This window comes from Salvia hispanica, chromosome 4 (assembly GCF_029641045.1).
Source record: "Salvia hispanica isolate PSC_SH4W2 chromosome 4, Shi_PSC_v1, whole genome shotgun sequence".
NCBI lineage: Eukaryota > Viridiplantae > Streptophyta > Magnoliopsida > Lamiales > Lamiaceae > Salvia > Salvia hispanica.
Genome location: NC_142695.1, coordinates 10,284,252 through 10,302,708, shown reverse-complemented (window position 1 = coordinate 10,302,708; position 18,457 = coordinate 10,284,252). Strand labels below are relative to the sequence as shown.

The following is an 18,457-nucleotide window of genomic DNA, read 5'->3' as shown; positions in this document are numbered from 1 at the left end:
CCATTGGATTAAAATATATCAAAAGGTCATGAAATAACGTAAAACTTCAAGTCCTTTTAATAATATTACATCAAAGATTAGAGCCATGTCGAGATTTTTTACAAAACAAGGAGCGATTCCGAGACTAAATTTATAAATTTTCTCAATTGCAATAATACAAACATAAATGGTTAAAAGAATAATAAAAAGGCCAAAAAATCATAAAATTGGGGAAACAAGACTGAAGACCGCAGAGTAAAATTTAAATTAGTAGTAGTAGAATAATCTATGGCGTGCATCTCACAAATTCAAATATCTTCAGTTCCCTCCATTCCCAATCCGTAATTTCTAAAATTCCCCAAATTCGAGGTCGCAGTTCCGATGGCTGACCAGCCGCGCAAACCCCCGATTCAACCCCAAACCACCTCTAAAAGGCAATGGTCTCTCGCTGATTTCGACGTCGGCAAACCCCTCGGCAAAGGTAAATTCGGCAGAGTGTATCTAGCTCGCGAAATCAAGGTAAATTTTCCTATTCCGTTGAACCATGACCATCACATTAATGTGCGTGAGAATTTAGCTTCTCTGTTTGTTTTTTTTGGGTAGAGCAAGTATATCGTTGCGTTAAAAGTGATATTCAAGGAGCAAATTGAGAAGTATGGCTTGCAGCACCAGTTGCGGAGGGAAATGGAAATCCAAACCGCCCTCCGCCACCCCAATGTGCTGAGGCTTCACGGATGGTTTCACGACGACGAGCGGATTTTTCTGATTTTGGAGTATGCTCACCGCGGCGAGCTTTACCGTGAGCTTCGAAAATTGGGACACCTCTCCGAGACACAGGCTGCCACGGTAAAACTATGCTTTGTTCGCTGCTGTTTTTGTGCACATCTCCATTTACACTGCCAGATGACTCAATGCTTGGGGATTGTTTATATTTTCTTGTGTTTTGAAGCTTTTTTGGACTGCCTTTTGGAATAATCTGTTTTTTTGTTATTGGTGTTTTAATTCTGTTGAAGCAGTATATACATAGTCTCACGAAGGCTCTGGCATACTGTCATGATAAGCATGTGATTCACAGAGACATCAAGCCGGAAAATTTGTTGCTTGATCATGAGGTATGGCTCGATCTCAAAGACTGTCATGGATGCATAATTTTCATTTACCAAGCTAATTCATCAACATTATGTTAGTTTATCTATTTACTAGTACTATGAGATTGTTTCTTTGTCACTTTACCACTTCCTTATTCCTAACTATGCCTTGCTCAGGTCTTAAACACACTGAACGTAATATTGTTTTTTCATTTAGGGCAATTGAGTGCTTATGATAAGAAACAGTTTTACTGGCTTGATCAATTTTCTAGCTACTTCGTGAAGCTTTCTCATGGATAGCAATAGCATGAATATATTTAAGAATATGCAATTTATCTGTGTAATATTACTGTTAGAGGATAATGTATTCTGTAGCTTTGTAGTACATTGCAAGAAATTCATAATATCCCGGCTTTATGGCTGTGATAAACCTTACTGATTTTTCCGTCCAAGCAGTTTGAATTCTTTGAACTGCTCCCTCCTCTCTTTTCCATGTGATGATGGAAAGTGTGGAGTTGTATGATGTGTCCGTGAGAGAAGTAAAACACCTTGAAGAATGAGCTAAATACTAAGTACTACTTAATACAAATCACATTGTCTTTGAAATTATACCATATTCTGTATCACTTGTAGGGTCGGCTCAAAATAGCAGACTTCGGTTGGTCTGTACAGTCCAAAAGTAAAAGACACACCATGTGTGGAACCTTGGACTATTTAGCTCCAGAAATGGTGGAGAAAAAGGCGCATGATTATTCTGTTGATAACTGGACATTAGGAATTCTGTGCTACGAGTTTTTATATGGTGTCCCTCCGTTTGAGGCCGAAAGTCAGATGGATACATTCAAAAGGTGTACTGTATAACGTTGTCTCGCTTTTGTTTTAACCCTCATCAGATTTCATTCACAAGTTAGTAATATGATCTATATCTACCTACCCCTGCAGGATAGTGAAGATTGATTTGACCTTTCCTTCCACCCCTGATGTTTCAGCAGAAGCTAAAGATCTCATTAGCAGGGTAATTTTCTCTTAACTTTCACAGAGGATCATGGTTTTATCTTTCTTTGCTTCTTGATTGAAGCATTACCTTTCCGTGCAGCTTCTTGTGAAGGATTCATCAAAAAGATTGTCCCTCCAGAAGATAATGGAACATCCTTGGATCGTGCAGAATGCCAACTCTTTGGGGATCTGCCCAAATTAGCATTATCCAATCTTTTTGCTATTTTGACTTAACTAGCTCACATAATTCTAAATTCAGTGAGAAGATATAGAATCATCCTTTAATATTTGCCTTGTATTATCTATTGTAGTTTATATTTGCCATTGTAAAGTCTGGATTCAGTGTTACTTTATTCTAGTAGTACTTACATAAAGCTGTAGTCTTTGCCTTTATCTTCAATGCATAAGTTGCTACTATAAGCTAAACCTCAGAGCGTTTCTATTCACTCAAAGTAACTCAAAAGAACTCAGCATGTCCGGTATAAGTTCTCCTTGGATCCCAATATGCACTTAACAAAAAAGAAAGTTCAGCAATTTCTCAAATACATACACCAAAAAAACTTCGTTCAATCTAAATCAACAATTTCTCAAAAGTAAGGTCAACAACATGTCTTGTTATTGCGAACTCCATTGATTTTCTAGCCATGATGAAGGGAGCTGTTGCTGAGACAATAGCTAATGTTTTCGTCGGTGATGGTCGTGGCATCGCTGGCACTGCTGCTAGAATCGTTGCTCGTGGGATGCCGAGGGCTTTCTGGTAATGTGTTCAAGTTGATGCCACTGTCAAGATTTCTAGTTATGGCACGGGGTGCCTCTTGAGCTGTCCCTGCAGGAGTGTGCTTCGAATGTTCTGGTTTCACAACAAGCCTCTTCACCCCTCTGTGATTTGAATGCTCTGGTTTCACCATGAGCCTCTTCACCCCTCTGTGCATGTGTGCCTCGCAGTACTTCTGGTTGTGGAGGACGTCTCGCCTGCATTGCCATTTCTTGCCATCTGTTCTCCGGCATCTCTGTGCTCCACCTTCCGTAGCGCCCAACCCTACCCCAATTTTTCCTAGCAAGGAAAGGATCTCAAACTTAGCATGACAGACAACAAGAAGCCTAAGACTGGACCAATCTTATGTCGAGTGCATAGTGTATAAGTACAACTATCTACTTATCAGTTTGAACAAAACCTGCAGCGTTAAGAACACTCTTGGGAGACAAACCATATCTCGGAGAATTGAAGTCAACGTAGTTGTTTCCAACAACATTCTGCGTTCTGCCACTCAAGTTTATAGGTTCGGCATCATCAAGACTAGACTTTCCATCACCATGATCACCTCCACTGACCAAGCAGTTAGCCCTCGAACTAGAACAGGTGCTCAGGGTATAGTCAGCACTATTGGTGCAACGCAGTTGGCTGGGACCGAGATCACTCTGGACAGAAACAGAAACTCGATCATCTACATCAGATGCAACCAAAGACATTACAGGCATCCTAGTTACATCAGGGGCTCGATGATTAATAGGTTTCGATACTCTCTGAATCGGTTCCACATGCTTTCTTGAACCTTGACGCCCCCGGTGCATGTGCCTTTCGCAGTATTTCTGTTGTGGAACCGCATTCTTGCTGCACCTCCACTTTCTCCCATCAGTTCTCCTACATCTTCCTGGTTCAGAATCATCCATCACACTGCTATGATCAGACTTCTCAGGGCTGAAACCGCTTACTGAAAACAAAATCACACACAAGACAAAAGAATCAAAATCATTATAAATAGCCTTTATCTTCGATAATTGAATAAGAAAGATTTGTAATGTAGCAAACAATGAAAGCTTAGAGGCCAACGCAGAAGACAGCATTAAGATATACACCAGCAAGATTTAAAACACTGAACAGTTATTAAAATTCCAAAATAGACAAGATTATCACTGCCTTGAAAGACAGAAGTAAATCCAGATCTCCATTTGGAAATTTTGATACAAATATGCATAGCAAAAAATACTGATTCTTCTATCCTCAGCCTGCTAATTAGTATCTGCAAAGCCTATGTTGGAGAACTTGAAATTCTGGAATTGGATTCTATGGTGACAACTAGCATTGCAAATATCAGGTAATATTCGTGATATAAAAAGTAGAGATCAATTCAAATAACAAAACGAATTCACAAAAGTCCCATCTGCATACAGAACAAAAACCCCCAAATAAGAAACAGAAGAAGTAGCACTCACAGGTGGGGTAAATGTTGTAAATGGCAGGGCCTAAAGAGTTAAAAACACTAATCCATATGGGAAGGAGGAGGTGAAAAGCCACCGGAAAACCATAGACTATCGAATTATGGATACAAATTTGGTTGCAAAGCTCATCAAACTGATCCCTACTGAATAAACGTTCAATTTTGACTTGCTTCAACCCTCCTTCAATTGCATTTGCACATGCAGAGCTCCCAATTTCAAGATCGAGATTGAGCTTTTCCTCACCTTCATAAACCCAAACACATAAACATTATAAACAATCCTAATCACCCAACTCGGACGTGTGTAGAGAGAGAGAGAGAGAGGAACCTGGAGGAGGAGGTGCAATGGCAATAGCAATAGGCGCAGTGAGTGGTTGAGAATACATGGACAATTCAATAATTATAAATATAATCACATTTCCGGGAATTCCAAGAAAGAGAAAAGGGGCAAAGGTTTGATGTCAATTCCAACAGTGGGAGCTCTGAAACCGCAACTGTAGTCTGTAAGGAACAGGTGTAAAGCACTTCTGAACACACGACACACGCTGTTTCTCTTATTAATAGAGACACATAGTGTTAAACATGATGGTCACGACCCAGGAGAAAAAAGAAGACAGAGAGCGATGTGGTTATACTGTGTCATATATCATGTGTCATTTATGTTGGAACTGAATGGCAAAAAGATAAAAGATAAAAGATAAAAAATAAAAAAGAAATGCCAAATGAAACCGACTAAAATTGGAGAAGAAAGAGAAGCATGCGGCCACCTCCCCTTATGCTGCTGCACATTGCGCGTGTGTGATACAGAGAGAGAGTGATGATGCAGTTATGGTAGTAGTAAATGTAAGAGTTTTGTCATGTCAGCTTTTTGGCAGGAGCCTTCAATTCATTCATTCCAAAATTATGTAAACCACTAATCCCACTAAAATTTTCAACATAGTAGTAGTAAATTTTGTTGGGTTACAAATCTCATCCAATCATCCAATCCAAATTGGTTGAATATGAAAAATTCGAAAGTGCATATAATTCTTATCCGACCCCTAGAAGTGATCCAAAAATAAATTGGTGCAAGCTTGATCCAAAACGGCCAATATCAAAATAATATTGCAGTCGACGATCCTAACAAATGGTATCAGAGCACATGTGGCTATGGGTCGGGGCCTGGATGAGCCCTAATTAGGGTCGGGCCAGAAAGACTCGGGTTAGAGTCGGGTCCTAGATGACCAAGGGGGCAGAGCTGGAATGACCCATGTTCGTGTCGACTGCGTAGGGTCGGGCCCTGAAAGACTCGGGTTAGAGTCGGACCCTAGATGTGAAGGGGTTGGCAGCGGAAGCGCTCACATAAATCAATTACATAATAATTCAGATCTATTTAGCGGATTATTTAGACAAATTCTATTCGCGTAATTATCACATGTATCATGCTCATAACTCAAATAATAACACGCTTTAAATTAATTGAAACCTAAAACATGTTTTTCTAAGGTTCAACCATTATACCTTGATGATTCTCCAAAGAATCGAAGATAGCTAGCGCCTTCTCCTCGTGAAGATCTTCAGTACAAAACCACGGATCTTCTGACTGGTTCCCGGACTGCGAACTGATATCAGGGTGAGCTGATCTCACCAGCGCACTAGGACTTAAATAGAGAAGACAGAAATCCTTTCCCCCATAGGAGAGAAATTCGACTACCACAAGAAGTAGGGGCCGAAAATTTTGAGAAAAAATAAGTGTATTTTCTGTCTCCTTTATTCTCCTATTTATAATAAGTTACATATTGGGCCCAGTCAGGGATCTATGAAAGGCTTTGGATATGGGCTCCTCCAATTAGCTTTTTCTAATTAAATTAAACCCAATTTAATATAAGCTAAAATTGAAATATTACGAGCAGCCACTACATAAGTAATACTGCACTCCCCATCCAAATCCGAAATTATAAGTACTTCGGGTTTCCAATACTTTATATTTATTTTCCGCGCTTAAGATAGAAACATCCATTAATTAATTATTGTCTGCTATGGACTTAATTAATTAATATCTTATTTATTTCAAGAGAGGACTCAACAAGAAAATCTTATTTATTATTCATAGAGTAATTAAACTCCAACTAGCTAGGTTCCGAATAATAAAACCTTATTTCAAGCCTCTCTTGAGGATGTTATCAAACGAGACTCACCTCGCGCACGATTCAACATAATAGCAATCCTTGCACAGCTAGATACTAATCACCACTACCCAATATACCAGGCTTATTGGGTTGCGAAAAACCCGCACCATTTGGTAAGTCAAAGTAGTGCACGATCAATACCGTATGCTCAATGCTAACGTACATTGATTGAGAAATAATTTACGAGACCTCGTCTTTCAGTAGATAGCATAAAGACTGTCTCGCTGTTAGATCCATTCAGTGCTATACCACACCAACGTCATCTTATTTCAGTAAGGCTTAGAAATAATCGGACTGACATTGCAACCTTTCACGATAGGTAGTCTAAGCCTATCTAGGTTGTGAAATTATTCTTTTTCTTTGTTTAGAACTGACCGTGTTACCTTAAAGTGGACGACGCCCACAACCGGTCTACTAAAACAAAGACTTAGACTTTGTTAAGTTACTTATACATTTAAATATGCAATAAACATCCATTAACTGTAAAACATAACAACATTATGACAAAAATAATACGTTTATTCATTTGGAAAATAAAATAAGAGTTTTAACAGTATTCAATCACTCGAAAGGTGATTTCTAGTATACAAACTCTAACAAGATGACCCAGGGGCCAGGGCTGGAACGACCTATGTTTGTGTCGACTACATTCCCGATGTGGTCTTCGTTTGAGGGGAGGTTTGTTGGGTTACAAACCCATCCCACATCAGATGAGGGATGGAAGTTGGAAGGGGTATATAATTCTTATCCAACCCCAAATAACATCAGATGAGGGAGGGAAGGTGGAAGGTGTATATAATTCCTGTTCAATCCCAATTAGTTTGAGGCTTTTTGGGAATGATTCAAAAACAAATCCGCGCGAGCCCAAAGCAGACAATATCAAACTAATGTTGTAGTCGAAGATCCTAACAAATTATGCATAATTGGTAAAGTAAGAGAATGAGAAAAGGTAATTGAAAATGTGTATTGGATAGTGGGGTCCATAAATAATAAAGTAAAAGGTAAGGAGAAAAAAAATACCATAAATAGATATGTACTATTTGTATGGGACAGATGAAAAAGAAAGTATTGTCTATTTTTATGAGACTGAGGGAGTATATAAAAATTAAATAATATATCTACATTATTAAAGTTAAATACAATCATTTCATTATAGGAGTATTTCTCTTCTATTCTTTTCTCTTGAATCGCTGCATAATAGGTTCAATATTAAAATTAACAAACATATACTTTTGAATACTGTTGGTCGAAGCAATTTCTCTCACTTTTTCTTGCCGGCAAGTCACAATATCTCTAATTTTAATTCTGTATACACCAATTTGTTTATATTCATTTATTTCATTGAGCTATTAGCTATATCCTAGAGTGTATGAGATATGGCAGTAAGCAAGAGAAGTGTATTTTACAAGGACTTGGTTTAGAGATATAATCCTTAGAGCAACTCCAAGGGAGGAGGTAAATAAGAAGGTAAACAATGATAACCGCCAAATTTACCTTTTTTTGATGGAAAAACACTCTCCAAGGGAGGAGGTAAATGGGAAGGTAAAATACCTTTTCCCATATTGAGGAGGTATCTTTACCTCTCCATAGAAGAGAAGGTAAAATGGAAAAAACTGATTTTAAGATTGGCGGGAGAGAGAAACGGGAGAGAGAAGCAGCAAAATCTCAACAATATGCCTATTTACCTTTTCAATATACCTTTCATCCTTGGAGTTGATTGCTTTTTGAGAAGGTATATTGCACTTTTTGAGAAGGTATAAACATGATATACCCTTTTTATTTACCTTCTCCCCTTGGAGTTGCTCTTAGAGCAACCACTATAGGGGCGCCGCGCCGCGGCGGTCTATAGGGGGGGCGCGTCCGCCCCGCGGGCGGATGAAAATGTTGGGGCGGAAGGGCCATCGCCGGCTTTGCGGCGAGGACGGGCCGGATGAGAGAGAAAAGCGGCGGCCGCCGCGCCTATCTATTGCGCGGCGAAACCGCCGCGGCGGTCGCCGGCTTTTCCCTTTTTTTTTTTTTTAAGTTCGAATTTGTAATTAAATTTTTTGGCTTATTTAAATACCCCACCCAATTTGTTTTCCACTCCACACCCATTTTCACTCCACCCCCAATTTCACAACCCTAGATTTTACCAAATGCACGGGAGAGACGAAGATTCACCCGGCACGGAAGAATCGGGATACGGATACTATCCTTCTTCCCAGCCATCTCAGCTGTGGGGATCGAGTCCCAGTCCCCCTCCATTCCAGTCGTGGTCACCGACATCCCCGCGGTGGCAACAAAGCCAATATCGGGGTCAGTCTTCTCATCAGAGGAATTTGGATCGTTCGGCGTTTGGAGATTATCGACCCACTATGGACTCGCCCAACCATCCGCGACCGGATACCCCTTCTCACTCTTTCCAGCGCACCCAGACTCCTTTGTTTGATTTCGATAGGTTCACACTGGAGCAGATGATGGGGCTGATGAGTCCGGGCCTACCGGAGACCCCGCCGACGAGATCTACCGGCGACGGCGGTGGTGGGAGAGGTGGCAGCAACGGTGGTGGTGGGAGGGGCGGCGGCAACGGTGGTGGGGGGAGAGGCGGCAGCGACGGCGACGGGGATGGCAGCGGCAACGGCGGTAACAAGTCGGGGCGGGCACTACACCAAAGACGAGTCGATTGCTGTGGCGAGGGCATGTGATGCCGTCACATCAGACCCCTGTGTTGGCACCGATCAGACCGAGATCGGCTTTTGGAAGCGCGTCTTGTTGACCTACAATGAGTTCAAGCCGAGAGGCGCCAAACCGCGTGACGCGGAACAACTTCGGAAAAAGTTTGGGAGGATTCTGACACCCACCAAGAAGTTCGCGGGCATCTACGGCAACAACCTTCTCACCGCTGAGAGTGGCCGCAACGCCACCGACGTGAAGGCTCTGTCTGTGTCCCAATACAACGTGCTATATAAGCCTAAGTTCAACCACTGGGAGGAGTTTCTCGTTCTCGAGAACTGCCCGAAATTCAAGGCCATATGTGCAGAGGAGACCGAGGGTCACGCGGCGAAGCGCAATAGACGCAACAGAGCCGGGTAGGGGTGTGCATTTCGGTTCGGTTTTTCGCCCAAACCGAACCGAACCCGAAAAACCGAATTTAGGTTAAAATTGAAATCGAACCGAACCGAAAAACCGAAAAACCAAAAACCGAAAACCGAACTTAAAAAACCGAACTAAACCAAAAAAACCAAAATTTCGAAACAAAACCGAAAAATCGAAAAAAAATAGTATATTTTAATATATCTAATTTATTTTATTTTATATATACTAATAGATATAAATATATATAATATAAAATTAATATAATATATATAATATTTATTATATAAAAATATATTAGAAGAATATATGTTATATATATGATATAATATACTAAATTAATAGGATAAAAATATATAATAATATATTTAAAATATAATTCGGTTTTTCGATTTTTCGATTTTTTTTTCGTCCAAACCGAACCGAACCGAAAAACCAAAATTTTTGTATTTTTAAAATCGAACCGAACCGAAAAAAACGAACCGAATTTCAAAATTTCGGTTTGGTTCGGTTCGAATATTCGGTTTTCGGTTATTTTGCTCACCCCTAGAGCCGGGCACTACAGCAGCAGCAGCGGCGGACAATCAATCGACCTCAACGACGCCCAAGTGGAGGAGTCCTCTGATACACACACCAGGCGCTCACGCCCTCCGGGGCAGAAGGCCAGTATCCGCAGCGCCCGGATGTCTGCAGGTTCCTCCCGCTACTCGGCGGCCGCGTCTGGATCGCGAGACGCGCGGGCGCCTTCTGGAGCTCAGTCCGTGGACCATGGGGCCCATGTGGTCTTGAACAGGAACCTGAATGTGCAGTTGATGAAACAACTGCAAGATAACTGCCGTTTCTACGAGTCGGCCATCGACCCGATCACTAAGGCGATATACTATGAGCTGATGTGTAGGATCATAGAGAATCTGGGGCTGACTGGTCCAGGGGCGACGCCGGGGGCGGCGGGGGCAAGGGCGGCGGCGCCGGGGGGAGTGGGCGACGAAGATGAGGCACCGGATTCCGACTCCGCCACCGAGTAGATGGTGGCGGTGTTTTTATTTGTTTTTGTATGTTTTTTTTAAATGTTCGTTGTATAATTTTCCGGTATCCATGAATACAACGAATATTGGGTCTCATCGAACTTTTTAATTTTATTATTATCTCGTTCTCTAATTATTTATAGTCCGATAATTTTAATTGTAATTGAATTAAAATATAAAACAAATAAAATAAAGTGAAATTTGTCCACCAAAAAGTGTCCACTATTGCTGTAGACACTTTTTTTTGTGGCTGTGGACAAATAAAATGGGGCTATGGACAAAAAAAAAAGTTGTCCACCAAAAAGCATCCACCTATAGTGGATGCTCTTACAAATAGACCATGCAAATACTCAGTAAGACCATCTTCAACCATACTCTAAAAATGAGTTTCGGTGTAGAAATCTTTTCCAACTATACACCAAACTCAAATTCATTTTTGGTGTTTTTTGTGAAACAACACCAAATATGGTGATATTGCAAAAAAAAATTTAGATAAAAACTCAAAAATGGTGTGATGTATACTCGAAAATAGACTTGAGTTTGGGGTAAATGGTCGGGATGGTGTAAGACTTGTTTTTGAATACTAAACACAGAAGACATAAAACTTAACCCACAAAAAGTTAAGCACAAAAGATGGATAAGGTAGTGAGATGGAGTGGAATGAAAGTGGAACCTCTTTCGGATATTACTTTCACCAAAACAATTAGCCTACAATAGCTCCACGTAGTTAGCAACAATAAACTAGTAAGCAAACATTTATTAAAGCAGCAACAATATACTCAAGCAACCAAAATGATATTGGAATTGATAAAATTTTAATTTCAAAGGAGATATAACTAAAAAAACAGGGTTCACAATAGTCAAAGTCTAATAGAACCGTTTACATAGAATATTAATAGTAGTAAGAAGATAGAAGGTGAAGTAAGAAGATAGAATAATGAAGGCATTTTTTATGCAAATTTGTGAGAATAATGAAAAAATACCACAAATATTATTATATATTTTTAAAGTTTAGGAACCTTTTGCATGTAAATGCATAGTTGAGTCCATTTGCGTAATTCATTCTATACAAAAATAATTCGAAAAGTGAAAATATTAGGAGTAGGAGTAATAAATTATTCGTCGGCTTCCCTCATACGCTAAACCCACAGCTACAGAAATAGAATTAGGGTTTTCAAAATCCGCGCCAAATCGAAGCCCTTTTCACTCTCATTTGGGGATATGGCCGACGAAGACGAGAATTCGTCAACTCCGAGGCCCGATAAGCCCAGCCCTCACTCAGCCCTCAACTCCCCCTCCATGCGCCTCGGCGACAACTGCGGTAACACTCCGCTTTTGAGAAATCTGCAGACCGCTGAAGAGTTCATATCATCGGTGGCGGCCAAAATTGCCGCTCAGCCGCTTCAGTACTCTGATCCCGGTGTTTGGGGAGTGCTCACGGCCATATCTGAGAAGGCGCGCAAGCGCAATCAGGTCTCTTTTTTCTTGTTTGATGATACAGGGTCAGTTGAAATTCATGCCCGGTTTTGATTATAGTTCCATGTTAATCGTATAAACTGCTTGCTTTCATCTTTGTTGTACTTCTAAAAGGCTATTGTCTGCATTTTAAGATCACATTAGCATGTTACTTGCAGTTATGGAGAGTGTTATGTCTATAATTAGTTGGCAATGTTCATAATTAGTCTGGGACCTCTCCTTTATATTCCAGGACTAATTTCGTTTGCAATATGTAGTACATGATTATTGCTATGGTTTTGGTTACATTTTTTATATGCTGCCTTCTAATCTAGTCCTTAAGACTTGTGGATTAGATGTTATTGTATGCATTCGTGTTCATATTCTATCGGCAGTGATCCTGATTCCACTTATTAAGAATCTGGCTGATTCAAGTTTTGGTAAATCAGGGCATGAATATGCTTCTAACTTCAAACGAACATTGCATTGGTCGGCTAGTAGATGATACGCGTTTTCAGATCATTGCACCAGCAGTTAGTGCTAATCATTGCAAGATATACCGAAAGAAGATTGCTACTGGAGATACAGAACAGCAATTGGCAAGCTGTTCCGTGTTCTTGAAAGATTCTAGGTGAGTTATCTTATCAGGGACACGTTCATAAATTTGAGATAAAAATATTCTGATGCTTCTTAGTTTTTTGTAGCACAAATGGGACATATTTAAACTCGGAGAGACTGAACAAAAATACTTTTGAAGCGAAGCTACGCCATGGCGACATTATCTCAATAGCATTTGCTCCGCACCATGGTAGAGTTGATGGCAATACTATCTCAATTATTTATACCCTTATTCTGGAATGTGCAGTTCATATCTCTAGCTTTTCTTGGGTTTTTAATTTTTCTCCATTCTTGTATGCTCCAGCAATGCAATTATATAAGCTGACCTGCCATTATCTTGAGATTATTGCCTGCAAGTTCTGTACTTTGATGCTGCATACATGATTTACTTTTAGTTAAGAAGTATAATGCCGCAAAGTACTGTTTTCCTAATTTAACATTTGATCTTTCTGGTACATTAGTGTTGTAAGAGAAATAGAGAATATTTTAGTGTATGTGTCGTCCATATGATTTTCTTAAAACTTTTTTCTGAGCGACCTTCTGCATGTTTGCAGAACTTGCTTTTGCATTTGTATATCGTGAAGTCCAGAAATCCTCTTGCCTGACTGATGGTGGATCTCTGAAGAGAAAACCAGGTAACTTTTTTTTGTCCAGATCATAGATTCATGTTTTATGTAAACATTGCTGTAGATTGCATTAAACATTAAGTTTATGGTACTGCATTACTTATTACTTACTTATTTTCGAAGAGGAATATTGTGCTGATAACAAGAGACTGAAAGGAATTGGCATAGGAGCTTCTGATGGTCCACTCTCCCTTGACGATTTTCGCAGCCTTCAAAGATCAAATATGGTAGTTAAATGAGCTGCTACTTTACCAATTTCCGTACTGTTTCATCAATTTCTAAACTAATGGAAGACTGTATTCAACTTTTAGTCGTTCACATCTATAAAGTTATGTGGTATCGTTATGTATGTTTTGAATGTTGGATGTATGTGTAGGAACTCCGGAAGCAACTGGAAGATCAAGTTGCAACAGTTGAATCCTTACGCAGTGAAAGTCGTGCAGCTACTGAGAAGCATGATACTGTATGTCGTTTTTTTCTGTTTATTGAGTTCTTTCATGTCTCTGTAATCCTCGCCACAGTATTAATTATCATCTGCGATATAGTTGTTCACAGAAGATCCTCAGTTTTTTTACATCAAGAAACTCAAATACCCCTCACATTGGATTAGAAGGAGTCCATTTTTATTTACTTGTTCCTGTTTTGTTTCCCATCCTTTATAATTGAAATTGTCTTGGTGTATTCAGATTGATTTGGCAATTCAACATCTTGCACTATAAGCTGAAGCCATGACATGCCTTTGCTTAATTTTTGTTTCCTTTCTTCTAAAGAGGACCAATAATGGTTCCCCATCTACCCACCCCCATGGTGACTCGAACCCCCTACCTATTGGTAGGAGAGCCATGATATACCTTTGCTTGTCAGCGCTATTGTTTCTTGACAACAATGAGCTAACATTTTTGACTCACTTTTTCTTTCTGAACTTCGATTTCTTGTTAATTCATTAATTCATTTGCATTACTCGGTCTCAAATATTTGATTTTGGGCAATACACCAGTACCTACAATCAGCGATTTTATTTTCTTATGCAGGAAATGAAGGAGTTGAAAGAATCTGTATCAAATTCTTTTCTAGATCAACTCAGTCAGATGAACCAATTTTTGGAGTCTAAAGACAAAGAATTAGCTGAGCTAAATCGAATGTCTGCTGAGCAAAAACATGGGATTGAGGACCTTAATGAAAGACTTAGTGCATCTATGCAGTCATGCACTGAAGCCAATGAAATAATTACTAGGTAAGAAGTGTATCTTATTAACTTATGCACATATAAGAGAAAAGTTAAGCCATCCAGATAGCCCCTTTTTGCTCCTTGCAGTCATTGCTTAAACACATTACTCAGTCCATTAAACTGTTCAGGAATTCAACTCAGAGCTACATAAAGAAGCATTCGATCGTTGACTGCTGATGTTCTTCTACTTATCCTTTGCCATCTTTTTTTCCTATTCAGAGAGTTCAGGCTGAAGTCTTGCTATTTCTTGTTACTAGGCATATAGAGAGGCATTATTAAAAATCTTTGTGCAATTTTGAATGCATGTCTAATATATAAACATCTTGTTATCAAGAATCATTGGGTATGACTAGTTTGTGTCATACTACCTCCGTCCACAAAAAATAGATTAGTTTGCTATTTTGGGCCGTCGACCATAATTAGACAAGTCTAAATATGGAAAGTTTTCAACAATTAATAATCCTACACATTTATAATGTTGACTCCGCAATCCACTAACACTCATTCCACTACCTTTTCCCTCTCTCTCGTCTCTTACTTTTTCCTATATCTCTCTTTACTTTATTAATTGCACATCAAAACTCGTGCCATTTTCATCTTTGTCTATTTTTTGTGGACGGAGGTAGTATGTTCTAAAGATGCTTCTTAATCTTTTAATCATTCAGCCAGAAGGCCTCTATATCAGAGTTGAAAATACTACTAGATGAAGAGCGTGACCAGAGAAGAGAAGAGCGAGAGAAAGCTTTGGAAAATATGAAAATGGCAATACAAAGAGTACAGGTAGAGGCAATGGAGGAACTGAAACGAGTATCGGAAACTGCTACGAGACGAGAGAAGGAGCAAGAAGACGTTATAAATAAGCTTCAGGTATAGATAATAATAATAAGCTCTATAAGTCTCTGGCTTTTCATGTATGGCCATTTCTTATTCATGAAGTGATTATCCAGGAGGCTGAGAAGGAAAATTGTACATTGGTGGAAACAATGAGGTCCAAATTGGTATATTTCATCCTCCCTTGTTATTCTGCATCTTGCCTAGGTATATCAGTATCTTGCCTTAATATTGCTTGTTTTAATGGCAGGAAGATGCACGGCAAAAGTTAGTGAACTCTGAGAACAAAGTGCGTCAATTGGAGGGTCAAATCCATCAGGAACAGCAAGCATCTGCCAGCACTATAAAAGTAATTTTACTATTGCTTGCCTCCCTATTGTCTGCTACATAACAGAACTTGTTACCTGTTCGATATTTTTCTTATATTCTGCCATTGTGTTTTAGAGGGTTGAAGAACTGGAACATGAAAGAAAAGGACTGAGGAAAGAACTTGAACGTGAGAAGGTAGGGGATTTTCTGTATGAGACCATTTATTTAAGCAGAGGTGATTGATGAGTTCTATGCTTCTCAAACTGAGTTTCTCTTGCTGCTGTAGCAGGCAGCTCGTGAGGAAGCATGGTCAAAGGTGTCTGCTCTTGAACTTGAGATTAGTGCTGCAATGCGGGATCTTGATTTTGAAAGGCGTCGGCTAAAAGGCGCTAGGGAAAGAATTATGCTCCGGTAAGAATAGAATAATCTTTGACGGATTTCAGTACTGATCAACTTATACTGAGCACTTTTTTCTAGAGAGCAGGAAGTTTAAATAAATCACAACATAGATTCAACAAATGTTATATCTATGGGATCTTGATGCGATGCTGTATTTGTCATCATTTCGAAGTTTGTTAATGCCATGATAATTTTAATGCAGTGAAACACAGCTACGTGCTTTCTATTCGACAACAGAGGAGATATCAGTGCTGCTTGTGAAGCAGCAAGAACAGCTTAAAGCAATGCAAAGGACACTAGAAGATGAAGAGAACAATGAGACAACATCAAATGATATTGATCTCAATCCAGTCGATGGCAAAGAAACTGGATCTCTAGTGAGAGACAAGGATGGGGTTTGTCAAAGCAACGGGAAGGCTAAAATGGGACCTTTCCTTGACATGGATCAAGTTGTGTCTTCGAGTGATGAAGCAAGTGTAACAGAGAAGCATGACTGCAATGCCAAAACCCAGGAACAGGGCGAAGAAACACAAGAGGTAGAATTTGGCGGTGCTGAGTGTGATGACGAGGCCAAGGGTGGGTTTGGCTCTGACATCAATGGCATTGGCACGGCACCCCTCTCTTGTGGAGATGCCATTGGAACCGAGCAAATTCCTGAAACTGAAGGCGTCGGCACACCCCAACTCTTGGAAGGTGGCGCTGCTGAAACCGAGCAAGTTCTGGAGACGGAAAGCCTGGAACTTCAGAGTGGCAAGAACATCGATCTGAATAGGTGCAGCACGCCAGATGTGGATGCGATGCAGGTTGATAACTGCACCAACGAGCAAGAGACACCAGAACACGATCAAAACACTTCCCGGTCACAAGGTCGCCATGATGGTGAGGATGAACGAATAGAAGACACAGAAGGCGGAGGGACTATCAATACGGCAGACCTGTTGGCTTCCGAAGCCGTTGGGAGCTGGGGTTGCAGCACAGCTCCTTCGGTTCACGGAGAGAACGAGTCGTCACCAGCGAGTGGGACGAAAGAAGACAATGAATGTGCTGCAGCTGCACATGATTCCAGCAGTGTCGTTGCAGAGAGCCAACACATCCCGCCCACCAAGCTGGAAGCCGCTGCCAGACGGAACCACGAGGAACGGCGGGCACTCAGTGAGATGATTGGCATAGTGGCGCCTGATTTGAGGGAGCAGTTTAGTCGGGTTGTTGAGAGTGATGATCGAGTGGGATCTGAAAGGGGAGTGGATTATAATTCTGACACCGAAGATTGCAGCGATAACGAAGATGGCGGTGGAGAAGCATCGGATGCTGAAACAGAGGGAGCCGCCACTGACGTTGAAATGGAGGGAGATGATGACACCCAAGAAGACTCTGTTGGATAGGGACAAGACAGTTCAATTATTGTTTATGCATTTCTTGCTTTTTGTGAATAATGTTAGCCTTGGGCGGTGTAGGACTCTAGGAACACGAGGTGGATATAGTTAGTTAGTGGCTTAGTGCTATTTCTTCTCCGATTACTCACTTCTTGCTTGCTGTCCCATTTTTTGTGTTTCAGTAGTTATTTAGAATCCAGTGTAACCAATTAAGATATCTACTTAATTATTTTTCAATATATCTATGCTGCAAGTAATTTAAAATAAAATTAAAATCTGAAAAATTGTAATAATTGATATACGGAGTAAAATTTAATAATGTGACGGAAAGGGAAGACTTCCCTAGATTCTCGCTCTTCTTTTAAGGCAGCTTGAGGTACGTGGAGATAATGGAAAGGGTTATCATCGTAAATACGTAATAATTTTATTACTCATCCGGTACAAGGAGTGATATATTGCTAAGCTATAACTTAATTATTAACTACAACTAAATAATAGTCATTAGATATTCAAATTAAGAACTTAGATCATTAATCTCTAAATGTCAATACGATCAACGAAAAACGTCAATAAGGCCATAGATTAATTCCAAAAAATATCAATAGGGGTATTAATGTCAATTAACTACGTTTAGTTATAACTAACTTTTAAAAGAAATCCCAAAACTTTAAATTCATATAACATATATCAAATTAAAGATAATTTAATATGGATTCCAACAATATCATACATGCATATGTTCCGACGTCAAAATTTGAAAAAAATTTCAATTTTTTTTAATTTTTTCGTACAAGCAGAAATGTCAACATACTATATAAAATATGTCAATATAATACATGTAGAATGTCAATATAAGCAATGGGTTAACATTCTTAAAACATTGTGTTGGTATTTTCGGAACACTATATTGACATTTTCATCAAAAATCCTAATTTGGAGTTTTTTTTAATATCTTTTTCGATTTAATTAATAAAAACAAAAATTACACGTGGTAAATTGTAGACCACACGTTTTCTAAAATCCTAGTTAGCAATAAAATGATGAATTAGCAATTGATCACTCCCCCATCCG

The 18,457-nt window shown here is 39.7% G+C and overlaps 3 protein-coding genes across 6 annotated transcripts; 2 read left to right on the top strand and 1 right to left on the bottom strand.

Annotated features, from left to right (window-relative positions):
* Positions 1 to 240: 240 nt before the first annotated feature.
* AUR3 (ataurora3) lies at positions 241 to 2,456 on the top strand. Its single transcript, XM_048095495.2, has 6 exons — positions 241 to 498; positions 583 to 825; positions 996 to 1,091; positions 1,701 to 1,915; positions 2,010 to 2,082; positions 2,164 to 2,456. Exons 1-6 carry the CDS (start codon positions 361 to 363, stop codon positions 2,263 to 2,265), a joined length of 867 nt encoding a protein of 288 aa, XP_047951452.1. The 5' UTR covers positions 241 to 360; the 3' UTR covers positions 2,266 to 2,456.
* Positions 2,457 to 2,538: 82 nt separating this feature from the next.
* On the bottom strand, positions 2,539 to 5,065 carry LOC125196838 (growth-regulating factor 9-like). 3 transcript variants are annotated; one of them, XM_048095493.2, is made up of 5 exons: positions 4,611 to 5,065; positions 4,278 to 4,526; positions 3,552 to 3,775; positions 3,239 to 3,482; positions 2,539 to 3,117 (listed from the first exon to the last, which is right to left on the bottom strand). In XM_048095493.2, exons 1-5 carry the CDS (start codon positions 4,666 to 4,668, stop codon positions 2,702 to 2,704), a joined length of 1,191 nt encoding a protein of 396 aa, XP_047951450.1. In that variant the 5' UTR covers positions 4,669 to 5,065; the 3' UTR covers positions 2,539 to 2,701. The 3 variants fall into 3 exon arrangements, with proteins under 3 accessions (XP_047951450.1, XP_047951451.1, XP_047951449.1); XM_048095494.2 differs by having other exon boundaries at positions 3,239 to 3,775; positions 4,428 to 4,526; XM_048095492.2 differs by having other exon boundaries at positions 3,239 to 3,775; positions 4,611 to 5,063.
* Positions 5,066 to 11,671: 6,606 nt separating this feature from the next.
* LOC125195656 (SMAD/FHA domain-containing protein) lies at positions 11,672 to 17,625 on the top strand. Of its 2 annotated transcripts, none has more exons than XM_048093797.2 (13): positions 11,672 to 12,020; positions 12,452 to 12,633; positions 12,707 to 12,810; positions 13,175 to 13,255; positions 13,370 to 13,473; positions 13,623 to 13,709; positions 14,278 to 14,480; positions 15,140 to 15,341; positions 15,422 to 15,472; positions 15,556 to 15,654; positions 15,750 to 15,809; positions 15,901 to 16,025; positions 16,216 to 17,625. In XM_048093797.2, exons 1-13 carry the CDS (start codon positions 11,769 to 11,771, stop codon positions 17,393 to 17,395), a joined length of 2,730 nt encoding a protein of 909 aa, XP_047949754.1. In that variant the 5' UTR covers positions 11,672 to 11,768; the 3' UTR covers positions 17,396 to 17,625. The 2 variants fall into 2 exon arrangements, with proteins under 2 accessions (XP_047949754.1, XP_047949755.1); XM_048093798.2 differs by having other exon boundaries at positions 11,673 to 12,020; positions 15,904 to 16,025.
* Positions 17,626 to 18,457: the final 832 nt, after the last annotated feature.

What these genes read in the sequence shown, in the direction of transcription:
- AUR3 (XM_048095495.2), top strand. Translation starts at nt 361, where the DNA reads ATGGCTGACCAGCCGCGCAAACCCCCGATTCAACCCCAAACCACCTCT. An exon ending in ATTTGTTGCTTGATCATGAG is followed by an intron (nt 1,092 to 1,700) that starts GTATGGCTCGAT and finishes TATCACTTGTAG; the next exon opens with GGTCGGCTCAAAATAGCAGA. An exon ending in CTAAAGATCTCATTAGCAGG is followed by an intron (nt 2,083 to 2,163) that starts GTAATTTTCTCT and finishes CTTTCCGTGCAG; the next exon opens with CTTCTTGTGAAGGATTCATC.
- LOC125196838 (XM_048095492.2), bottom strand. Translation starts at nt 4,668, where the DNA reads ATGTATTCTCAACCACTCACTGCGCCTATTGCTATTGCCATTGCACCT. An exon ending in CATTGCACCTCCTCCTCCAG is followed by an intron (nt 4,527 to 4,610) that starts GTTCCTCTCTCT and finishes GGGTTTATGAAG; the next exon opens with GTGAGGAAAAGCTCAATCTC. An exon ending in TTACAACATTTACCCCACCT is followed by an intron (nt 3,776 to 4,277) that starts GTGAGTGCTACT and finishes TTTTGTTTTCAG; the next exon opens with TAAGCGGTTTCAGCCCTGAG.
- LOC125195656 (XM_048093797.2), top strand. Translation starts at nt 11,769, where the DNA reads ATGGCCGACGAAGACGAGAATTCGTCAACTCCGAGGCCCGATAAGCCC. An exon ending in ATCTCTGAAGAGAAAACCAG is followed by an intron (nt 13,256 to 13,369) that starts GTAACTTTTTTT and finishes TTATTTTCGAAG; the next exon opens with AGGAATATTGTGCTGATAAC. An exon ending in AAGAACTTGAACGTGAGAAG is followed by an intron (nt 15,810 to 15,900) that starts GTAGGGGATTTT and finishes TTGCTGCTGTAG; the next exon opens with CAGGCAGCTCGTGAGGAAGC.